Raw genomic sequence first — 21644 nt, forward strand, 5'->3', positions numbered from 1 at the left:
CACTTCTGTTTGACACCATATGTGTTTCCCTCCTCCAGGCAGTGCCTCATCACTTCTCTTGCTCAGGCCATTGTAAGAATGCATGAATAATCTGGACTTTTGAAATGTAAGAGGGTTTAACACTTCTTTTTAACTGTGGTGTAGCAGCACATGATCACCAGAGGGATTGGTATTACAGTCTCAAGTCATAGTTATAGACGGCTCATAAAGTATTATCTCTTCATAGGGCACGCTCATCCAGCACCTGAAGGAGCACATTCTCCATGGCAACATGAGCAGCAGTGATGTCATTATCTACTACTCTACAGTAAGTGCAGATTGTTGTGTGCATAAATAATGCACCGAATGGGAAGATTTATCATCTTCCCAGTTGTTGGAGCACAAATAAATCTCTGTGGTTGTCAAAGCTTGTCATTTGCATAACCAAGGGCATCAAGGCCCTTTCTGTAAAACACAAATGATTGTGCTTAAATTTTGTTTTCATTTCCTAGAGGGGGGGAAAAAAAGAGTTAAATTGACCATGAAATTAAAGGGGCGGGACATCTAAGAGAAACAGAGCTGGCCCAATGCTGTCATAACCTGATCACGCTTCCTGCACAGTTCATGTTATTGCATGTCATTTCCTCCTCCATTATCTGTATATACAGCAGTGCAATGCATTTTCAGGCTTTGCTCTGGTTTCTGCTCATGCTTTCACCTGTAAACCTGATGTTATAAAATGATATTTACTGCTTGCACCCATTTGCTTATTCTCCACCTTGGCCTGGTTGAATTTTATTACTCTCTTTTTTGACATTTCCTTCTTCCATTTCTTTTATTCCTTGTTTCCTTTTCTCAGTCCCTTGTTCTTTACATTTACCCCCTAACCAGCTCTGAGACTTATCTTTTGGAACCCTGAAATCTGATTGTCCATTCACATGTGAGCACTGAGAGCTCTGACACTTGTCCAGTTCCTCTGGGGACTGGAAATCATGTGAATTGAATGGCTTAAGAAGATATTGTCCACTTCTGTTCCACTCCTGAAAACCAGAAGTCTTACTATTTTTAGGGAGCACTGTGTTTCTGAGTTCTTGCCTCCCAGCTCCTGCAGTGATCACTGTTCATCCTCCATGAAACACAGTTACAAATTTCTCAGAGGAAAATGCACAGTCTCAGCGTTGTTGTATCTCATTCCTTATAGGAGCTGGAAATGCTGTGAAAGGGAGCTTGCCGTTTTTATGACTCTGTTCACCGTCGAATCCATGAATCCCCATAGAGATGGGAACATGGGATGATATAAAAACATTGTTCTGTTGAACATTTCATACAGAGATGTAAAGAGCTGATGTACCAGATGGAGCAACGTACTGTGTCTTTGACTCAGTCTAGTAAACACATGGGCTTTGCTGCAAATTGGTCCAAAGTCTTGTCAGTGCATCGAAACTGCAGTATTTTAAAAATCGATTTTTGTTAGTCTTTGGCTTTGTTCTTGCATAAAGTTCAACATATGAAAATGACGGGACAAGTGAACCTACTTAATCATTTGAATTTACTTCACTAAAGGTTGGTTTAGGAAACTCCCCCTTCCGGCTGCTTGATTTTTCGGTAAAGCATATTGGACATTTTTGTTTATGTACAGGAGCTATTCCGGTGACATATTTGGCGATGTAACTGCCTCATGAATTCCATCTCCCACTAAATGTATTTTTAAAAAAATCTTAATTATCTTCTCTCTCTCACTGTCTTTACATCATTCCTACTGTCATGGCATTATTTCTGGTGGAGAGAGTGAGGATAGGCCATTTAGTGGGTGTTATTATTATGTCATTGCACAGTATAAATGCAAGTTTTGCATTAAATTCAAGCTGTTGGTGCTTATGGCGTACTCCTCTGCAATTTTGTCTGATATTTCATTGATTCTAGAATCCATTGGGATCAATTTTTGGAATTCTCTCACAATGTTTCCAGTTGCATCTTATAGTAATTATATCTAATGGTTGAGTGAAATTCTATTTTCTATTTTCCAGATTGGCTGGATGATGTGGAACTGGCTCGTATCAGCTCTTGCTACAGGAGCCTCTGTTGTTCTATATGATGGATCTCCTCTTGTTCCCTCTCCAAATGTGCTGTGGGACTTGGTTGACAAGCTTGGGTAAGATGTTGTTTCACTGTGACAGCTTGCAGCAATATAAAGGGATGGGATGAAATAGACCAGAGTAACATTCAAGTAAGATGTAGAGATTGAAATAGTTTATAAAACACTTTACCTGACACATCATAGAAAATACATGATGTACACCCAATTCTCATTAACTTGATCTCAAATCTTATGGAGGTACTTTCTGATGGGTATTGGGTGCAGCACTCTGAGTTCTGTGTAGCATTAAGAGTGAATCCAATTGAAAAAAATGCATTCCGTAAGCGTTTTTTATATTTAGCGGTATCTACAGTTCTCATTTCAGGTTTACAATAGGCAAAAGGGCATCAAAATGGAGTCCCAAGAGAACAGTTCTTTTTGTTTTCTTCACAAGGCACACACTGCCCAAGATTTTCAGTGCCTGCCGATGTCGGGTGTGTTCGGTGGCATGGATGAGATCATTCATCCTCTATCTGCATTGGATGGTGAACCTCTTCTGTGCAGCATTGGCACTAATCGTCACTGCCATTGCCTACCAAGCTGGTGCTAATGTAGCTGCCCCTTCTGTAGCCAGAGCGGGGGTAGAGGACATCACAGCGGGCCTTCACAGTGTCCAAAAGGTGCTTGAAGGCTGCAGTCGTCTTGCCTTTTGGGGCCATGTTGTCTTTGCTGCAATCCTGGGCTGGAAGCACTGGACACTGCTGTACTTTAAATGTGGCGCCTGGCATGATGAAGGGACGAGGTGATGGCGTGGCAGGTGAATCGGAGCCTACCTGCCGTCGAAGCAGCGTGTTTCCCGGGAATGCATAATTAATGTGATGGATTTGGTCGATACAGAGGGAAAAGCCTCCATTGCAGCCGACGGGTGTTTCCCCGCCTGCTACCACACTTAGTGCAAATCTGGGACGATTTTACCCAAACTGACTTTGATAATCTTGCAACAAGATATACTAAAAAAAAGTTAAGTTTCTCCTCCTCTTAATCATTCTAGTTTTGAATGTGAGGAAAACTAGTAGTGACTTGTTTGAAGCACAGTGTTGTGTCCAACTTGGTGTTAGCAGGCATTTTCTTGTCTTTGTATTGTAGCCTTTAATTAAGAATGAAAATTCAGGTTTGGAGGGCCCTTTAAATCAATTGGAATAACTAGGACTGTGCGTGAGCAGGCAGATTATGCTGTGGGGGTCCCCTACCTTCCTCAAGTTACCACAAAGCAAACTGCCCTGAAACAAGGTCTCAAGCCATTTAGTACCAAGGCAAAAACTCACCAACTTCTAGCGGTAGGTATAAATGGCCAGTGGGGTTCATGCATAGGTCTGAATTGAGCTAAGTTAGAAATGTACTTAAGTTACAACTTTGGCCTCATTTCTAGCCTTGATATTCTCCATCCAAGTTTATCTAAAGAAATGTAATGGCAATTTCTAATTTACATGTTAATTGTAATGCTGGTATGTGGATTGTTGCCAGCCAAATCCCTTTTGTATTTTCAAGAAAATTGAATACATAATCATCTCTCTTGTGGCTTCATACGATTTTCATCCTTGATAAGATGAGTGCATTTCATATTCTGAACCAAATTCTCATGTTAAGTTGGCAGCTACTCATGAATGTGCAGATCTTTTCCTGAGATAGCTATCCTTAATCTTGTGTAGTTGATGTTAGTGTAAATGTTTGAACCAAAAGCAGAAATCTGGAAGATTTTTTTTAAGAGAAAGCAAGAGTATAAGATAATTGTAAAACCAATTATTTAAGGCAATTTGCTCTGAATGTTTTGTGCATAAAAAACTTGTGAAAACTACTTCAGAATGCTCCGGTATCATATTTGTCAAATCTTTGCTTAGACAGAGGAAGCATAAGGTGAGATTTTAACTCAAAAGCCGCCCACTTAAACAGAGCCAAAATCAGCCCCATAATTCGTCTGAGTGAAGGCAGTAGAAAAATGAATGCCTTTTTTAAAAAAAAAGCCTTTTGCAAATGGTAAAAGCTGGAATTTTTGGTTCTATTGTAATAAATGTGGAAATATTCTAATGTATACACAATGTTCTCTTTTTTAATCCAGCTGAACAGTATGTTTCAATAACTTTGGCTTCCACTTATTCTGTGAATGGAGGTTTGAAAATACATTTTTGGGAACGGGCTTTTAATTGTTGCGTATACCTTTTCAAGTTAAAGTGTGTGTGATGTTGGGTAGGATATGTATTTTGGAAGCGCCAGCTTTCTACCTGTTAAAATATTGTATATTACTAAAACTCTTTAAAAATAACCAATATCGTCCCCACTGTCAAACTTGGTCTGTGAAATTATTTCATTTTTAAGCGTCACTGATACGAATGTTAAGGCTTATTTTATTTTGCTTAGTAACAATGTTTTTCTGATTTATTATCGATTTTATTAAACTCTTCTACCCTGCTATAATTGAACTAGTTACATTGATTTTAGATATTGACAGTGTAACATTTGTTTGAACTAAAAGGATTACGAAGGAACTTGTGTGATCACAATAGCTACTTTATGTCTAAAAGTCTGAGACAATGGTGTAAAAGTTGTAAGTATCTATTAAGCTGTCTTAAATCAAAAATAAGTTGGCATTTATAAAGGAGGGCATGTTCACATAACATACTACTTAAAAAAAACGGAACCAATTTATTTCCAAATTGTCCTTTATCCACGTGCAGTAGAACAGGTTCTTTGCTCATGATTGGCACAAACTTTATCATTTTTAGGAGATGAACTATGATGCTACAGATTGATGGGTTGGGAGGTGGGGCGGGATAGAGGGGGGAAACAGGTTACTATGTGACACTTAACCCCACTGTCTTTCACCAAGCTAATAAAGTTTCATTTCACTGATTCCAAGTGGGTTAAGTATTACCCTTCAGTGAACCCTTGTCAAGAAACATTAAGTTGTTGCAGTGTGCAGCCAGACTGCTGTGTGGCAGTGCTAACTTACAGATAGTGATAGCTGATTCCACTGAGCTTCATTTTGAAAAGAGTTTGGTGGCAAATTATTGTTCATTTTATTTTTCACTGTAATACAGTCACAAATGCTTGAAAGTTTAGCTAAAACTGCTGTATACCCGTGCTGCCACAGCCACATGTTATGTTCTACTGTTCAGTTATGATTTTTTTTTACTATTATGAATTATTGATACAATCAAATTTGAGTTTATTCATATTTTGTAAATTAGGTTTCACTTAGGTTGATACCATTTACAGGCAAATAAAAAAAGCATAAGGAAAATGACTTTCATTGTAGCACAGGGGAAGAGCGCAGTGTTCATAAATTGGAAAGCACCTTTTATAGGCATAATTTATTGCCTCAGCTACATTGGTATGAAGTCAAGTAAAAATGTAGTCCATTTACTAGCTTTGGGTAAGCAGATAGACAAGGCACCAAAAAGGTGTGAACCCAATGTGCCTCTACCATTGGGAGCCTTTTTACAGGATTATATGTGTTAAAAATAAGTGTCACTGTTCCCAAGCAAAATGGTCATCTCCATGTGTGGGTCTGAACAGATTTTATGAATTGACTTGAACTAACAAGCATTCTAGTCAATCAAGAGTGTAAACTATAGTTGGCTTCCATGCCTTGGTAAAAGACAAAAGAAATTGGAGGTCACCGAAAACATACTATGGAATTCTAGAGAAGGAACAAATAACCAAGAGCCTTTCTATACATCAGTATTCCTAAAGGTGAAATAAAGTCACAAAATGCTGGAAAAACTCACCAGGTCTGGCAGCATCTGTCGAGAGAGAAACAGAGTTAAGGTTTCCAGTCCGTATGACTCTTTTCGGAACTTTGGATTTAGACCTGTAGCTATACAAAACCCTGTTTGGAGCAAGTATAATGTACAAAGAGAAAGTTCCCCAGTTTTGGACTGCAAAATCATTTTATCCGGATTGCCATAGAATGTAGAGAGGCAAGTGCGATGTTCAGCTAACAAAGCAGATCCTTGTGTAAGAGGCATCAGACAGCTATTGAGAAGAAATCCATAGAGAAATGGTGGAATTAGAGATCCCTTGAGTAAGAGAGAGTATCAGGAAAAGTTAGAAAAGAAAAAGAAAGATGATGGAGTCAGTGCATTCTAACCCCATAAATCGAGACATTTAATGATATTTATTCTTTCTCGAATTTCACTATGGGTCTCACTAACAAATCACCTGATTGACTGACATGCTAGTTCAAGTCTATCCAACAAAATCTCCAGATTGTTTAATTCAGACCTATATGTGGAAATAAACAATTTGTTGGGGAATGTGCCCCACAGGAAAATGGATATTGAATAAAATCACAATCACACTTGACTGTTTGCCATAACCAACTGTAAAACTCACACTTGAAGAGTAGGCTAGGCTAATGGAGGCTGGGGAACAGTGCCCTGGCATTTAAGGAAAGTAAGGGGAGAAGTTCTATGTCCTACTGGTCTTGTGTTTTCCCCCCCTTAAGCTTAACTCATTTTTTAAGCATTACTATACCCCTTATAATTAGTGATTACAGAGATGGGATCTGTCTCAACCTTTCTCCTCCGTTTCATCCACTAAAACAATAGGGCAGTTCATTCCTACTATCATCCTCCTGACATGTGGGAGTTAAAATTGGGTCCTTTTTTTTTATTCATTTTTCCTTTCCATTTCAAGAGGATTGCAATAGACAGTGTAATATTTATTGTCTAACTATCAATAGTATGTATTCAATTCAATCCATCTAATCCTTTCTTATGGTCTTATCATGACTTGAATAAACCTTAGTTTAGCTATTAATAACCTGATAATCAAGAGTTTAGTATTGTCAAACTTAGAACACATATGTTATGACGTGGCAGGCAGATCAAATCAATGAGGGGAAATCACGTGGTCGGAACTGTTTTGCAATTTGTATTTTTTTCTGAAATGTGTGCCCTGAATTCAGAAGTAATAAGACTACCATGACTTCAGAGGTTTCTTAGAAAACTAAATTAACCATTTATTAACAAAAGAAAAGATTTCAAGCACATACATATATCTACAAATTACTACTATAATAACTCTTAAATCCCCTAATTAATCTAGTTACTCCTCTGTTAAGGCAATAGCAAACAAAACCAGATAGATTTAAACAGATCGAGGCAAAGTTACACGATACCCTGTATAATTCAGTGATTTTTTTTTCAGCTTTGGTTCCTGTAAGCAGCAACTTGATACAAAGATGCTGGAGGCTGTTCAAACTTGTGTTAGATCTTAGAATGCCTTCCCCTCTGACACACAGCCTCATCCCCTTTATACATGATTCTCCCTTTTTAATGTAAATTCCATTGTTCCAATATGTCTTTGGAACTTTACCTTTCTCATAAAATGGGCTGAATTTTACGAGTCGGTGAGTGGGGGCGGGGCTCGCTCGCCGAAGCGTAAAATGACACGCGGTGACGTCGGGGGGGACTCCCGATGTTACCGCGCCCGATTCAAATTTTCAGGAAGGTGAGAGCGCAGCAAAATCAACTGCGTGCCTGCTGACCTGTCAATGGGCAATTGAGGTCATTGACAGGATCAATTAAGCAATTAAAGGACCTGCCCGTCCAACCTTAAGGTTGGCGGGCAGGCCAGGAGCCCCAGAGGAAAAAATGTGAAACCTCATCCACGGGCGGGATGAGGTTTCATGTAGGCTTTAAAATTTTTTAAATTTTGTTTAAAAATTATGGACATGTCCCAACTCATGTGACATTGTCACATGAGGGGACATGTAAGCGAAATTTTATTTTTCTACTTTTTATCCTTTTTACATGTAGAGCAGATCTCCCTGAGGATGCACTTAGCCTCAGCGAGGTGAGTGCGCTCTTTTGTGCGCATGTGCGAAAGAGCGCACTCTTGATTTTAGGGATTCTCCCCTGCCCACACAGGGAGTGCAGAGCGCTTCCCTGTGGACATCACGCTGAGCGGGCCTTAATTGTCCCGCCAACGTAAAATGGCGCACCCATACGCGCCCGCCCATCAACTCCTCCCCCCCACCCCCCCCCCCCCAGATGGGGGTAAAATTCAGCCCTATAAATCTTTCATAGGGCTCATATTATCAGTAACCTTTGGGAAAAATAAACACATTGTTTGGCTTAGCTTCTTCTGGTTAGGTGTAACATCCTACCATCTCTTTGAAATTCAAACTAACCCAATTTATCTTTAAATGCAAATTTTCCTCACATTCTAAAACTTCAGCCATGTTTACGTATTTAGCATTTCAAACCTAGTTTCTTTTGATGACTCAAAGTCTCCAGACCAGCTATCTGTAATTCAGTTAAATACCCCCGCACGCACAGCATACACACAAACTATCCAAACCCCTACGTTTGTTAACCTACCTTTACAATAAATCATAATATTATGAGAATTGTTATATTTTGATAACAACTTGTCTCATCTCTTGGCTTTATTTATTCTTGTCTATATTCTATCTTACTGAAACATCTGGTGTAACATTTCAAAGGTAGCTACCACAACTTTACATGATTCTGCTGCTATTCTGCATTCTTTCTTTGTGATATTTGAGGTTGTTTCGGCTCTTGCATCCAAACTAACTAATCCTTTTGGGGGGGAAAAAATCTTTCAAACCTAAGGGATGGGTTTTTAAAAGTCTATTCAACATCTGATCAACAAAATCTCCTCTTGAAGTGTACCTTGAGTCCGTATGTAGCAATAGGGTTTATTTCAATACTGAATCCAACAGAGGAATCTCTATCGCAATAAATTGTCAATTGCACCTCTCATCAGTAGGTGATTGTTTCAGTATTTTGTCAGAGTAGATTTTAAATTCATCCATACAGCAATTGGTTGCTTTTAGTAAAGACAGAATAAAATTAATCAGCGATGCAATTGTTTCTTCAGGTAGATTGCATTGTTCCTTATATCAGAAACTTAACATCTTAGCTCTCTTCCTTTTTGTATAATACCTCTGTTCACCTCCAAGCATGGAACAAAGACAAATCAATTTAACAACCATAGTTATTAGGAGCAATGCTCTAAGGTCATGAAGGCAATTTTACTGCCAGTAAACAGACAAACACAGGACAAAAAAAATGATGCTTTAGTGTTTTCTGAACAATGTAAAAGATGAGGTGGCATCAGGCAATAATTGTTGTGATTGTATACTATGCTAAAGGTTTGTACAATAATATAACAGCCAGGAAAATAACGTTTTCTGCTCTAGTTTGAACCAGTTGAAAGTTTTAAATCTCAATCTCAGATTATTTTAACCTAACTCGCCTGTGGGAAACACATAGGGCAGAATTTTCTAACTAGTGTTGTGGTGTCTTTGATGAATGGACCACAGGAGACTCAGGTACAGGTTACGATTGTTTATTCGAGCAATTGCAAGGAGGGCACCATCTCAATACTGCTTGAGACAGTGCTCTGCTAAACTATAAGTATTCAACATATTTATACGTTATTGGTCACGCACAAGAACAGTTTCCAGATTCCGATCTCGTCAACATATAGGTTTACATTACAAAACATCTCTGGTAACAAGTACATCCCTATTTGTTTTCACCCAGGCAGAGACCTTACCATCTGTTCTTCCCCTATTTGTTGAAGAGCACACTTAACCTTAGTTGTTATTGCCATCCTCTGACTACAGTCCGGCTCCAAGGCCTTTCTGTTGTTTGCAGGCCCTTAAGGCTGTGCAAAGTTCAGCTGGTAACCTTTAACTGCCAATGTGCTTGGAGATTTTAAGTAATTCATTCCCTTTCAGTAAGTTCTTACTGTACCCCTATGTTCCCCCTAATAATTACTGTATCCCTTTATTTCCCCCTAACACTAACTATGTGGGAAACTGATGGGATTGGGTGCCGTGTTGGTTTTCCCTGCCAGATTATTCATTGAAATCGACGAGTAAAATTGGGCAGGGTGTCCAATCAGCGTCCAACCTGATCCTATGGGCAGAATTTTACGTCCCGCAGATGCGCGCCTGACCCGGTCGGGTGTAAAATAGTGCGCGATGACGTCGGGCAAGTGTCCCAACATTATCACGCACTCTCGCAATGTTTCGGTCAGCAGGTGGGTGCACGCGAGAGTTGGCAGTGTGTCTATCAACAATTAAGAGGCTTATTAAGGCCATTAATTAAGAGAGATTTTTCACTGCCCATCCAACATTATGGTTGGTGGGCAGGCGAATTAGCCAGGCGGCCTTTGGATTTTTGAGGAAACCTCATCCATGGGCTGGATGAGGTTTCCGATATTAATTTAAAAAAAAATGTTTTGATATTTTTATCATATATATGTTCATGTGAGTGAGTGCTATGTGGGGGCAATTTTTTTCAGAATTTCCAAATCTTTATTTTTGATTTGAAAATTCTTCAGCTCCCTGAGGCAGCTCTCTGCCTTCAGGGAGCTTTCATTGTGCGCTCCCCCATGTGCGTGCTGATGTCAGCGCTCGCCCTCTTACTGCCCCCCACCCCTGCGTTGAGCTTTTCAGTGCGCCTTTAACGCTGGCTGGCCGTTAATTGGCCAGCCAGTGTGAAATTGCGGTCGGGGGTTGACCGCGGGCGGCGAAACGTTTCTCAACTGCTCCTGGGCCCACCCAATGCACCCGCCCGATGACCTGAAAATTCTGCCCTATGTGTTTCCCGCAGGCGAGTTAGGTTGACAGAATCTGAGATCTTGATTTAAAGCTTTCGACTTGTTCAAACTAGGACAGATAACATTATTTTCCTGGCTGTTATATTATTGTACAAATCTTTAGCATAGTATACAATCACAACAATTAATACCTCATGTCACCTCATCTTTTACATTGTTCAGAAAACACTAAAGCATCATTTTTTTTGTCCTGTATTTATCTGTTTACTTGCAGTGAAAGTCCAATGCCTTTTTCAAATGGTAACAAATACATTTTAATCTATTTTCCCCTCTTGTTTTCTTTCTTCTCTCTCCAAGCTAGAGTGCGTTTCCCAATTAGTGGTCACTCTCTGAGCCCATAGCTTAGTCTTACCCCATTGCTATTCTTTGTGATAGTCTGGATTCTAAGTGGCAACACAACCATTACACCTAAGTCAATCGCATACACACTTTCATGGCTAGTGATCAGGATTGAGAATCCTGGCTCTGCTCTTTTTTGCTTTCTTTCCACGTTTCTGCCCCCACTCTCCCCCCTTCCTCTGTGCCCCCAAATTTTGTGTTCTGTAGCTAATTATATCACTCTTCCAGTTTTATTTGAGTTGGAGCTTAAACTTCAGACTAAGCAGGAAACCTTACAATAGTATTTGTATGGTTCAATGCTGTACCACACATTGCATTTATCCACTCTGATTAATTATTCAACATTCTTCTGTAGTTTCTTGTCTCTGCAATGCTTTCCATCCTTTCCTAAATGGGGTAGGTTTCCATGGCTGTCAGCGAAGGCAACTCACTACCACCTTCTCAGAGATAATTAGAGATGGGCAATAAATGCTGGCCTAGCCAGCGACGTCCACATCCTGTAAATATTTTTAAAAAAAAGTTGCACTCTAGAAACTTGCCGAAGTGGCCATGATTTATTTTGCACTCTGCTATGACATGGCAGGTGATATGCGCCAGGCAGACCAAATCCACAAGGGAAACTTGGCCACGCTATCACAATGGTTTTGCAATTTGTATTTATTATGAGAAGGCTTATGCACTGAATTCAGAAGAATTGAACCCACTTACACCTTTTAGAGATTTAAAAATTAAGTTAAAACATTTATTAACAAAAGGAAAAGAAAAACAAACACACACAAGATTACAATTACACAGTTAATTAAACAGGCTCGCGTCCAATTACACATCCCCCCCCCACCGCCCTTTAAAGCCACAACCCAAAATAGATTTGAAATTATAAAATCAACCCAGCAATGTTACCCACAGCACCCAGTCAACAGTGGAATTCCAGAGACTTGTAACACAACTTTAGTTACTGGACACAGCACAGTTCTGCTAAGTGGCTGAAGGCTTTTCTCCACAGTGTACCTTTTCGATCTCACAAGGCCCCCATCTACATCGTCTTCCATCTTCTTTATATATTTTTCTCTCTTAATCTGTAAATTCCATTGTTCTACAGGTCTTTGTGGATTTACTTTCCCAAAATAAATATAAAAACCTTTCACGTTGTCAATATGGCCTCTTTTTCCTTTTGGGAAAAATAAACATAATAACCTTCCCCTAATTTATCTTGTTAGCTGTAAACCTACCATCCCATTGAAACCCAAACACCTTTCCGCTTCTCTTTAAATGCAAAGTCCCTTCACACCCTACATGCTGCTCTCACCCATGTTTACATATTAGCATTTCAAAAGACTTTTTACACTTAACTTCTTTTGATAATATCAACCTTGCAGTCTATCTGACTCTAATTCAATTTAATCAGTCACACAGAGTCATTCACACTTTCACCCATAAGCCTACAATAATATTATGAAAAATATTTATAATTCCATGACAACACCTTGATAACATAATCAATCTTGATTCTACTGGTATCCACACCCAGGGACCCTAGTCACTTTGTTCTGCACAGCTTGGAGTCACAGAGGGTCTTTGTGGCTTACCTACCTGGAGCATGGATTTATAATCTGCGCTCCTAACTGAGAAATGACTGAACCAGTCAGATACCTGTATTTTGAAAAGAATCTCTTAATATGAGTTACAATTGTCAGTTTACAGGAATGGAGATTTTATTGTTACATTTTACCTTTTTCCTCTTGAAGCAGAACAATCCAAGGTAGACATGCTGTACATTACCGGGGAGAGTTTTGTTATGTTATGTTTTATGTTATGAATTCCTTACCTTTTTAAAATTTGTCTTTCCCTTAGAATTATTGTATCTTGCTAGGCTTAGTTGGATTCCATGGCACTATTAACTGACAATGTAGAAAATTTTCCCGGTATATCCTGTCCATGAAAAGCAGGCCAAATCCAATCTGGCCAATTACCACCCCATCAGGCTATTCTCTCTCTCTCGTCAGGAAAGTGATGGAAGATGTCGTTAACAAGGCTAGCAAGCAGCACTTACACAGCAATAACCTGCTCTCTGGGGCTCAGTTTGGGTTCTGCTAGGGCCACTGGCCTCCTGACCCATTATAGCCTTGGTTCAAACGTGGACAAAAGATCTGAATTCCAGAGGTGGGAGTGACTGCCCTTGACATCAAGACAGCATTTGACTGACTGTGATATCAAGCGTTACCTAGTAAAATGTAAAATTGAAGTCAATTGGGATCGGGAAAATTCTGTATTGTTGGAGTCATACCTAGCACAAAGCAAGATGGTTATGGTTGTGGGAGGCCAATTATCTCAGTCCCAGGACTTTGTTGCAGAAGCTCCTCAGGGCATTGTCCTAGGCTCAACCATTTTCAGCTGCTTCATCAATGGCCTTCCCTCCACAATAAGGTCTGAAGTGGGGATGTTTGCTGATGATTGCACAATGTTCAGCACAATTTGCGACTCCTCAGATACTGAAGCAGTCCTGGATAACAAAGGCTTGGGCTAATAAGTCGTAAGTAACATTCACGCTACACAAGTGCCAGGCAGTAACCATCTTCAACAAGGGAGAATCTAACCATCTTTTGACACTCAACGGCATTACCATTGCTGAATCCCCCACTATCAACATCCTGGGGGTTACTATTGACCAGAAACTGAACAGGACCAGCCATTTAAATATTGTGGCTATAAGAACAGGTTAGAGCCTGCGAATTCGGCGGCGAGTAACTCATCTCCTGACTTCACAAAGTCTATCCACCATCTACAAGGCACAAGTCAGGAGTGTGATGGAATTCTCTTCACTTGCCTGGATGAGTGGAGCTTGGAGCTTGACACCATCCAGGACAAAACAACCTGCTTGATTGGCACCCTATTCAGCACATTACATTCACTCCCTCCACCACTGACACACAGTGGCAGCAGTGTGTATCATCTATAAGATGCACTAAACCAACTCACCAAGACTCCTTCAATAGAACCTTCCAAACCCACGACTTCTACCACCTAGAAGGGCAAGGGCAGCAGATGCATGGGGACATTACATCCTATTAAGACGTGGCAGATGATGTGTGCCAAGTGAATCAAATCCATGAAGGAAACTTGATCACGCGGTCACAACTGTTTTGCAAGGTGCGTGCCCTCGATTCAGAAGTAATAATACTACCGTGACTTCAGAGGATTTTAGAAAGCTAAATTAACCATTTATTAACAAAAGAAAAGATTTCAAGCACATACATAGGTTGACAAATTACAATTATAACTCCTGAAACCTCCAAGTAACCTGGCTCCCAGTTACACCTCTGTTAAGGCAACAGTGAGAACAAATAGATTTAAACAGATCCAGGCAAAGTTGCATGGACAGTAAAATTCAAAGTGAGTTTTCTCAGCTTCTGTTCCTGTAGACTAACTTGATGCAAAGATGCTGGAGGCTGTTCATACTTGTGTTAGATCTTAGAATGCCTTCCCCTCTGACACACAGCTTCATCCCCTTTATACATGATTCTCCCTTTTTAATGTAAGATCCATTGTTCCGATATGTCTTTGGAACTTTATCTTTCTCATGATATGAGCACTATGAAAGATGTATATTACCAATGACCTTTGGGAAAAATAAGCACACTGTTTGGCTTAGCTTCTTCTGGCTAAGTGTAACATCCTACTATCTCGGAAATTCAAACTACCCTAATTTATCTATAAATGCAAATTTTCCTCACACCTCATATTCTAAAACTTCAGCCATGTTTACGTATTTAGCATTTCAAACCTAGCTTCTCTTTTGATCTAGCTGTCTTCAATTCAATTAAATTCCACATACACACGTAGAGAAACTATCTAAACCCTACTATTAACCCACTTTTACAATAAGTCACAATAATATTATGAACATTATATTTTCATGCCACCCCCTTCTTACAGAAAAATGAACCATCATAATTTAAAAAGACGGCTGCATTTTCTTAACCTGTCTTACAATATCTCCTGTGTTTGTCTATAAACTCACACTATTACGTTATCAGATGCATGCATTAACATAACAGTATATACAAATCCTTGGTATCAACAGAAATCATTCCAGTCCAGTGTCCAGGCTTTTAAATGTCCAATTATCCCTTTGAGCTTCAAACTCTTGACAATGCATCTGCAATTAGATTTTCGTGTCCAGCCACATGTATAATCTGTAGATTAAATGGTTGCGGTAATAAGCTTCATCTGAACAGCCTTGCACTTCTGTCTCTCAATTTGTCCAGAAACTTTAAAGGATTGCGGTCTGTATAAACAATTGTTTCTGACATTGTTTGCAATGTAAATCACAAAATGCTGTAATGCAAACACCAGACCCTTTTCGATTGTTGAATATCTGAATTCTCAGTTGTACATTCAACTTCCATGAAAAATACCCTATCGATTTCTCAATTCCAGTTTCTTCACCTTGTAACAGTACGTCTCTAAAGCCTATATTCCTTGCATTAATGGCTAACTGAAGTTGCTTGGCATAATTGGGTGCTGCCAAAACAGGCATTGTAGTCAATAAACTTTTCAAACTGTCAATGCCTTCTGACGCTCCAGTATCCATTAAAACATCTTGTTCTTTTTTAATAGTTCAGTCAGTGGAACAACCACACTGCAGAAGTTTGGTACAAATTTCCGGTAAAACCCACTCATGCCCAGAAACCTCAAAACTTCTCGTTTTGTTGTAGGCACAGAGAAATCCACAATAGCCTCGACTTTCACATCTCTTGGAGCCACCTTACCATGTCCAATGGTATGGCCTAGATAAATAACCTGCGCTTTTGCAAATTCATTTATAGCCAAGTTCATCACCAAATTAGCTCCTTGTAGTCGACTAAGTAATTCTTCCAGATGTTGTAAATGTTCCTCCCACATTTGAGAAAACTATCAAGGCGACAATATAAACAGCACAGTTGCTCAGTCCTGCAATTACTTTGTTCGTCAGTCTTTGAAATGTTACTGGTGCATTTTTCATACCAAATGGCATAACTTTAAACTGATACAGTCCATCTGGCATCACAATATCTCCTTTGCTTTCTCCGATAATGGTACTTGCCAATATATCCTCTTCGCAAGTCAATCTTTGTGATAAATTTTGATTGTCCCACTTTCTCAATGCAATCTTCCAACCATGGTACAGGATATGAATCCGCTTTTGTCACTACATTCACCTTTTGATAGTCCATACAGTCTTTGGGCAGGTTTTTTCGGTCGGTGAGCGGGGGCAGGGCCTGCTTGCTGACGCGTCATTTGACGTGGAGATACATCGGGCGTGCATCCCGATGTCCCCCCGCATCAGTTAGATTTTCAGTTCTGCGGGCGAGCAGCCGAATTGGCTGCGCGCCCACCGAACTGTCAATGGTCTATTAAGGCCATTAAAAAACTAATTAACTTGATTGATGGACCTGCCAGTCCAGCCTTCGGGTTGGTGGGCAGGCTGGGAGCCCAGGCGGGCCTCGGAAAAAGCACGAAACCTCATTCATGGACGGGTTGAGGTTTCATGAGGGCCTTTAAATGTTTATCAAATATTTAAATAAAAAGTTAAGGACATGTGACACTTTCACATGAGCTGGGACATGAGGGGACATGTCAGGGGAAATTTTTTTATTACCTTTCTGTCAACTTTTTATTAGGAGCCGATTTCCCTGAGGCAGCACTTTGCCTCAGGAAGATCTGTGAGCTCTTTTGCGCGAAAGAGCGCAGTCCCGGCTGAGGGAATCCCCCCTCACCCGCATAGGGAGTGCATAATGCTTCCTGGCGGACGTTGCGCTGGGCGGGCTTTAATTGGCCCGCCCACGTAAAATGGGAGTGCAGATCAGAAGGCTGGTGCCTGTTCCCGCACTCACCCAGTACTTAAAATGGTAGCGGGGCCTGTTTTGGCGGCGGTGATTGGCTACTCACCCGCCGCCGAGCCGGTGGGGCCCACCCGCCCATCAAGGGCAAAATTCTGCCCATAGAAACTAGGAGCAGGAGTAGGCCATTCGGCCCTTCGAGCCTGTTCCACCATTCATTATGACCATGGCTGATCATCCAACTCAACAGCCTGCTCCCGCTTTCTCCCCATACCCTTTGATCCCTTTCGCCCCAAGAGCTATATCTAACTCCTTCTTGAAAACATACAATGTTTTGGCCTCAACTACTTTCTGTGATAATGAATTCCACAGGCTCACCACTCTCTGGGTGAAGAAATTTCTCCTCATCTCAGTCCTAAATGGTCTGCTCCAGATCCTCAGACTGTGACCCCTGGTTCTGGACTCCCCCACCATCAGGAACATCCTTGCTGCATCTACCCTGTCTAGTCCTGTTAGAATTTTATATGTTTCTATGAGATCCCCCCCTCATTCTTCTGAACTCCAGCGAATATAATCTTAATCGACTCAATCTTTCCTCATATGTCAGTCCCGCCATCCTAGGAATCAGTCGGGTAAACCTTCGCTGCACTCCCTCTATAGCAAGTACATCCTTCCTCAGATAAGGAGACCAAAACTGTACACAATATTCCAGGTGTGGTCTCACCAAGGCCCTGTACAATTGCAGCAAGACATCCCTGTTCCTGTACTCGAATCCTCTAGCTATGAAGGCCAACATACCATTTGCCTTCTTTACTGCCTGCTGCACCTGCATGCTTACCTTCAGCGACTGGTGTACAAGGATACCCAGGTCTCGTTGCACATTCCCCTCTCTCAATTTATAGCCATTCAGATAATAATCTGCCTTCCTGTTTTTGCTACCAAAATGGATAACCTCACATTTATCCACATTATACTGCATCTGCCACAGCTTTGAATAAAAAACGTCATTGAAAGTGCCGCACTAACCTGAAACAGAATAATTTTAGCCTGCACAAGTTGAGGTTTTATTAGCTGAAGACATGACATAGGTTTGGACTGAATGTTTCAAAGTTACAGATCTGATTGGGGCATGATACTTTGGTGCAACCATTTTACATGGGTGGAAGAAATTGTCTCTTATCCCTTTCCATTTATTTTTCCCCTTTTTGCAGTGGATCCCTGATACCATTTTGTATGCCAATGATAAAGAAAGTATAAGGGAAGAATGATTGAGTTTCCACCCATTTCTCTGAAAGGTTTCTTAAAAGAAAACAATGAAAGCTATTTTTGAAAATGGCAATTACACCAGGGTAGATTATCTGATTCCCATTGTACCAATCTTTAGTTTCTTCTAAGTTTCAAGTTACTATCTAAATTTGATCAGTAGTGTGCAATATAATTCCATTTTCCAGATGAGCATTTTAGTACTCAAAGAATTGACAGCTTTTTCCAAGCATCTTGGTGTTTTTTTAAATGGAAGGTGCTATAATCAGTGTAGAGAACAATTTCTACTTTTTAAAGAAGAAAGGAATCCTCATGATGCCTACAGAAAGAAAACTGCTGGAAAAGATTTCATGTTTTAAACCTTTTACTGTAACAAACCAACTGAAACCAACAAATTCAAACATTAACAGGCGAAGGATATAAAAAGGTAAATTTCAGTTTAAATAGTCAGTACAAGAAAAATATGCCTCATGTTTTGAGGAAGGTGATGGCATAGTGGTATTGAGACTGAACTAGTAATCCAGAGGTCCAGGATAGTGCTCTGGGGACCCTGGGTTTGAATGCCACCATGGTAGATGATCAAATTTGAATTCAGTTAATAAAAATCTGGAATTAAAAGTCTAGTGATAACCATTGTCATAAAAACTCATCTAGTTTGCTTATGCTCTTTAGGGAAGGAAATCTGGTCTACATGTAACTCCAGATCCACAGCAATATGGTTGACTCTTAAATGCTCTCTGAATGGCCTAGCAAACAACTCAGTTGTATCAAACTGCTAGAAGGTCAATAAAGAATGAAACGGACCACCTGACATCGACCTAGGCACCAGAAACAACAACGGCAAACTCAGTCCTGTCGCAGACAAATGTGAGCGCCACCACCTGGAAGTTCCCCTCCAAGTCAGTCGCTATCCTGACTTGGAAATATTTTGCCATTCCTTCCGTGTCACTGGGTAAAAACCTTAGAACTCCTTCCTAAAAGCACTATGGGTGTACCTACACAACATGGACTGCAGCAGTTCAAGAAGGTAGTTCACCACTACCTTCTGAAGGGCAATTGGGGATGGGCAATAAATGTTAGCCTAGCTAGAAATGCCCACACCTCATGAATGAATAAAAAAAAATGTAGTTGAAAGCACTCGTGCAAATGTAGGACCACATGCAACCTCAGTCTTTCTAATTCGGTCTTCAATTTGAAGGATCTTTCACTTCCCATCCAATCGTTTTGGCCCTTGTGTTGCATTTTCCTGCAGTTGTGTTCCATCTGAAGTCTCTGAACACAGTTATCACTGACAAGGCACACATCTATGGACCCTTTCTCACTTTGTTCATGACAGCCCTGGCACAGAATCCCCAGAGACTCCCTTCTCTGAACCCTTCAATTGATCCAGTTGGTTCTGGCAATAGTGAGACAGCAGAAATGGGTTTTGTCCAATCTACAATTCCTTGCCCTTCCTGTATTCCACTCTCTGCTGTTTCCAACTGTGTAACACACAGTAACACAGTCCCTGCTTTATTCTCAGAGACCTGCTTCAACACCAGGATTTACGTGAAGGCTGCCAAACAGAAAGCTCTTCCGTTGTGAGAGAACCTTGCTTGTTTTCTCTTTACATGAATTCTCAGTGTTTTGAACTGCCAAACAGAAAACACTGGTTGACTCAACCACACTGAAATTAGCTTTGCATTTACTCTTTGTATCTTAGCTGTCTAATTTCTTAGTTGCCTCATGGCAACCCCAGGCCACATGAACAATTCTTGGAACCTAATGATGTCATAATTAGGAAACCAGCTAACCCTCTTTCAGAATACTCTCTTTGGTGTTTGAGGGACATTGCACAAAATTAAATACATGCTTCCCAAAGGACATGGGTCATCAAAGAGGAAACCCAAAAATTATTCACCAGCATCCATAAAAGATACACAAATTAGGAGAAAATAACATCTTTATATCTTCCACACTTGTGTATGTGCTGCAAAAAGCTGCTGTCCATCCGAAGATAGTAGGTCAACTTTGCATGGTTGTGCTGATTTTTTTCTGTTCTTTGATGCGCAGTTCATTTTAAAAGTTTGTGAAATGCTTGGAACTAACTGATGTGACAAAATGATGTCAAAGTGTACGACAGGAAGCAGGCTGCCACTGACACATATTCTTATTTCATGTGTTAGTGGCATAGAATGCGTTTTCTTCCAAGAAAACTTGGCCTCACCTTTTGCAATATGCGGAGCTTGAAATGGTTTTAAGTAGAATGTCGCTTCCGTCAGTTGAATTATGCTGGTGTAGAAGTTTATAAATGACAGTGTGAAGAGCATCCAGCCACTTGGATAAGAATGCAAGTGATAAAAATGGAGCTTTCACCTGGGACACCGATTTCAATAACATTCCTAATTAACCCAGATGGAAGCTGGCCCTAATGGGAAACAAATATGAAACCCGTAACGGGGTGGGGATGATTCCAGGTCCGCTGCTTGGGAGAGGCCTGGATGACATCTGAACATCCCAAACTGCTTTACAATCAATGAAGTACTTTTGATGTGCACTCATTGTTGCAGGAAACATAGCTGTCCATTTGCACAGTGGAAGATCCCACAAAGAGCAATGCAATGAATGAATAGATCATTTGTTTATATGTTGGTTGATTATGTTGTACTGGGCAATTTTCTGATGTTTTAAGCAGTCACAAGTACGTAACAAGTAATTTCTTATCAGTTCTGCTTTCTTGCATCTATAATATAATGATCCTTCCTGCAGATATGCCACTCTTCAGGTTTTAACTGATAGACTTTAACACCACTAATGAGGTGCTTGCTATAGAAACAGTGGGTCAGATGTAATTAGAAAAAGTGAAAGTCTGCTAATTATATGTTTTCCATTCTTGTCAGTACTGGGAGATTTCTTCTAATTTGTTACTCAGGTAACCTTGTTATCTTAGAGCATGGCTTTTCTTATGTCTGGATAATGGGATGCAGTAATTTTAGTGTCATTAGCATGTTTCACTAGCACATAACTGTTCCTGGGTGGCAGGTTGTAAATGTATCCTAGAAACCACAAGGGCCCAAACGCTAATCACTGTGAAACTCTGCTTAGCCCTTTCTTTATTTCCTCATTTACAACTACTCAAGCTCTTGTTCAACCCTGCAACTTTAGTTTAATTAGGAGTCTTTTGTATGTAACTTAAAAAAAACTTCTGGAAATCCTAAATAAACCAATGATGTATGATAACTTTTTATTTGTAACCGTTTTGAAGAAGTCAGAGGTTTGTCAGGCATGATTTGCCCCATCTAATTGCTTCCTTATGTTTCTTTCGAATTTATTTCCAGTCCTGCAGAACTCCTCAATGTCCAGTGATTCCTCCAATAATCGAGGAAAGGCAGCCCACCACGCAATATCATTTGTTCAATTTCACACAATGACTAAACTGCTTTGACAATTTTGAGACAGGTACCTGGACCTAAAGTAATAAGAAACCAACCCTTGACATGCTCTGCCAAACAGTCACATGATTGCTCCAG

General features: G+C 40.3%; 1 protein-coding gene across 1 annotated transcript in view; it reads left to right on the plus strand.

Moving 5' to 3' along the window:
* Positions 1 to 21644, plus strand: part of aacs (acetoacetyl-CoA synthetase) — a 155825-nt gene that overhangs the window by 83106 nt on the left and 51075 nt on the right. The window contains exons 9-10 of the mRNA XM_078554103.1: positions 227 to 307; positions 2007 to 2131. Of these exons, the coding sequence (XP_078410229.1) occupies positions 227 to 307; positions 2007 to 2131 (206 nt within the window). The remainder of the gene's footprint in view (positions 1 to 226; positions 308 to 2006; positions 2132 to 21644) is intronic.

Source organism: Cetorhinus maximus, chromosome 12 (assembly GCF_964194155.1).
Source record: "Cetorhinus maximus chromosome 12, sCetMax3.hap1.1, whole genome shotgun sequence".
Lineage (NCBI taxonomy): Eukaryota > Metazoa > Chordata > Chondrichthyes > Lamniformes > Cetorhinidae > Cetorhinus > Cetorhinus maximus.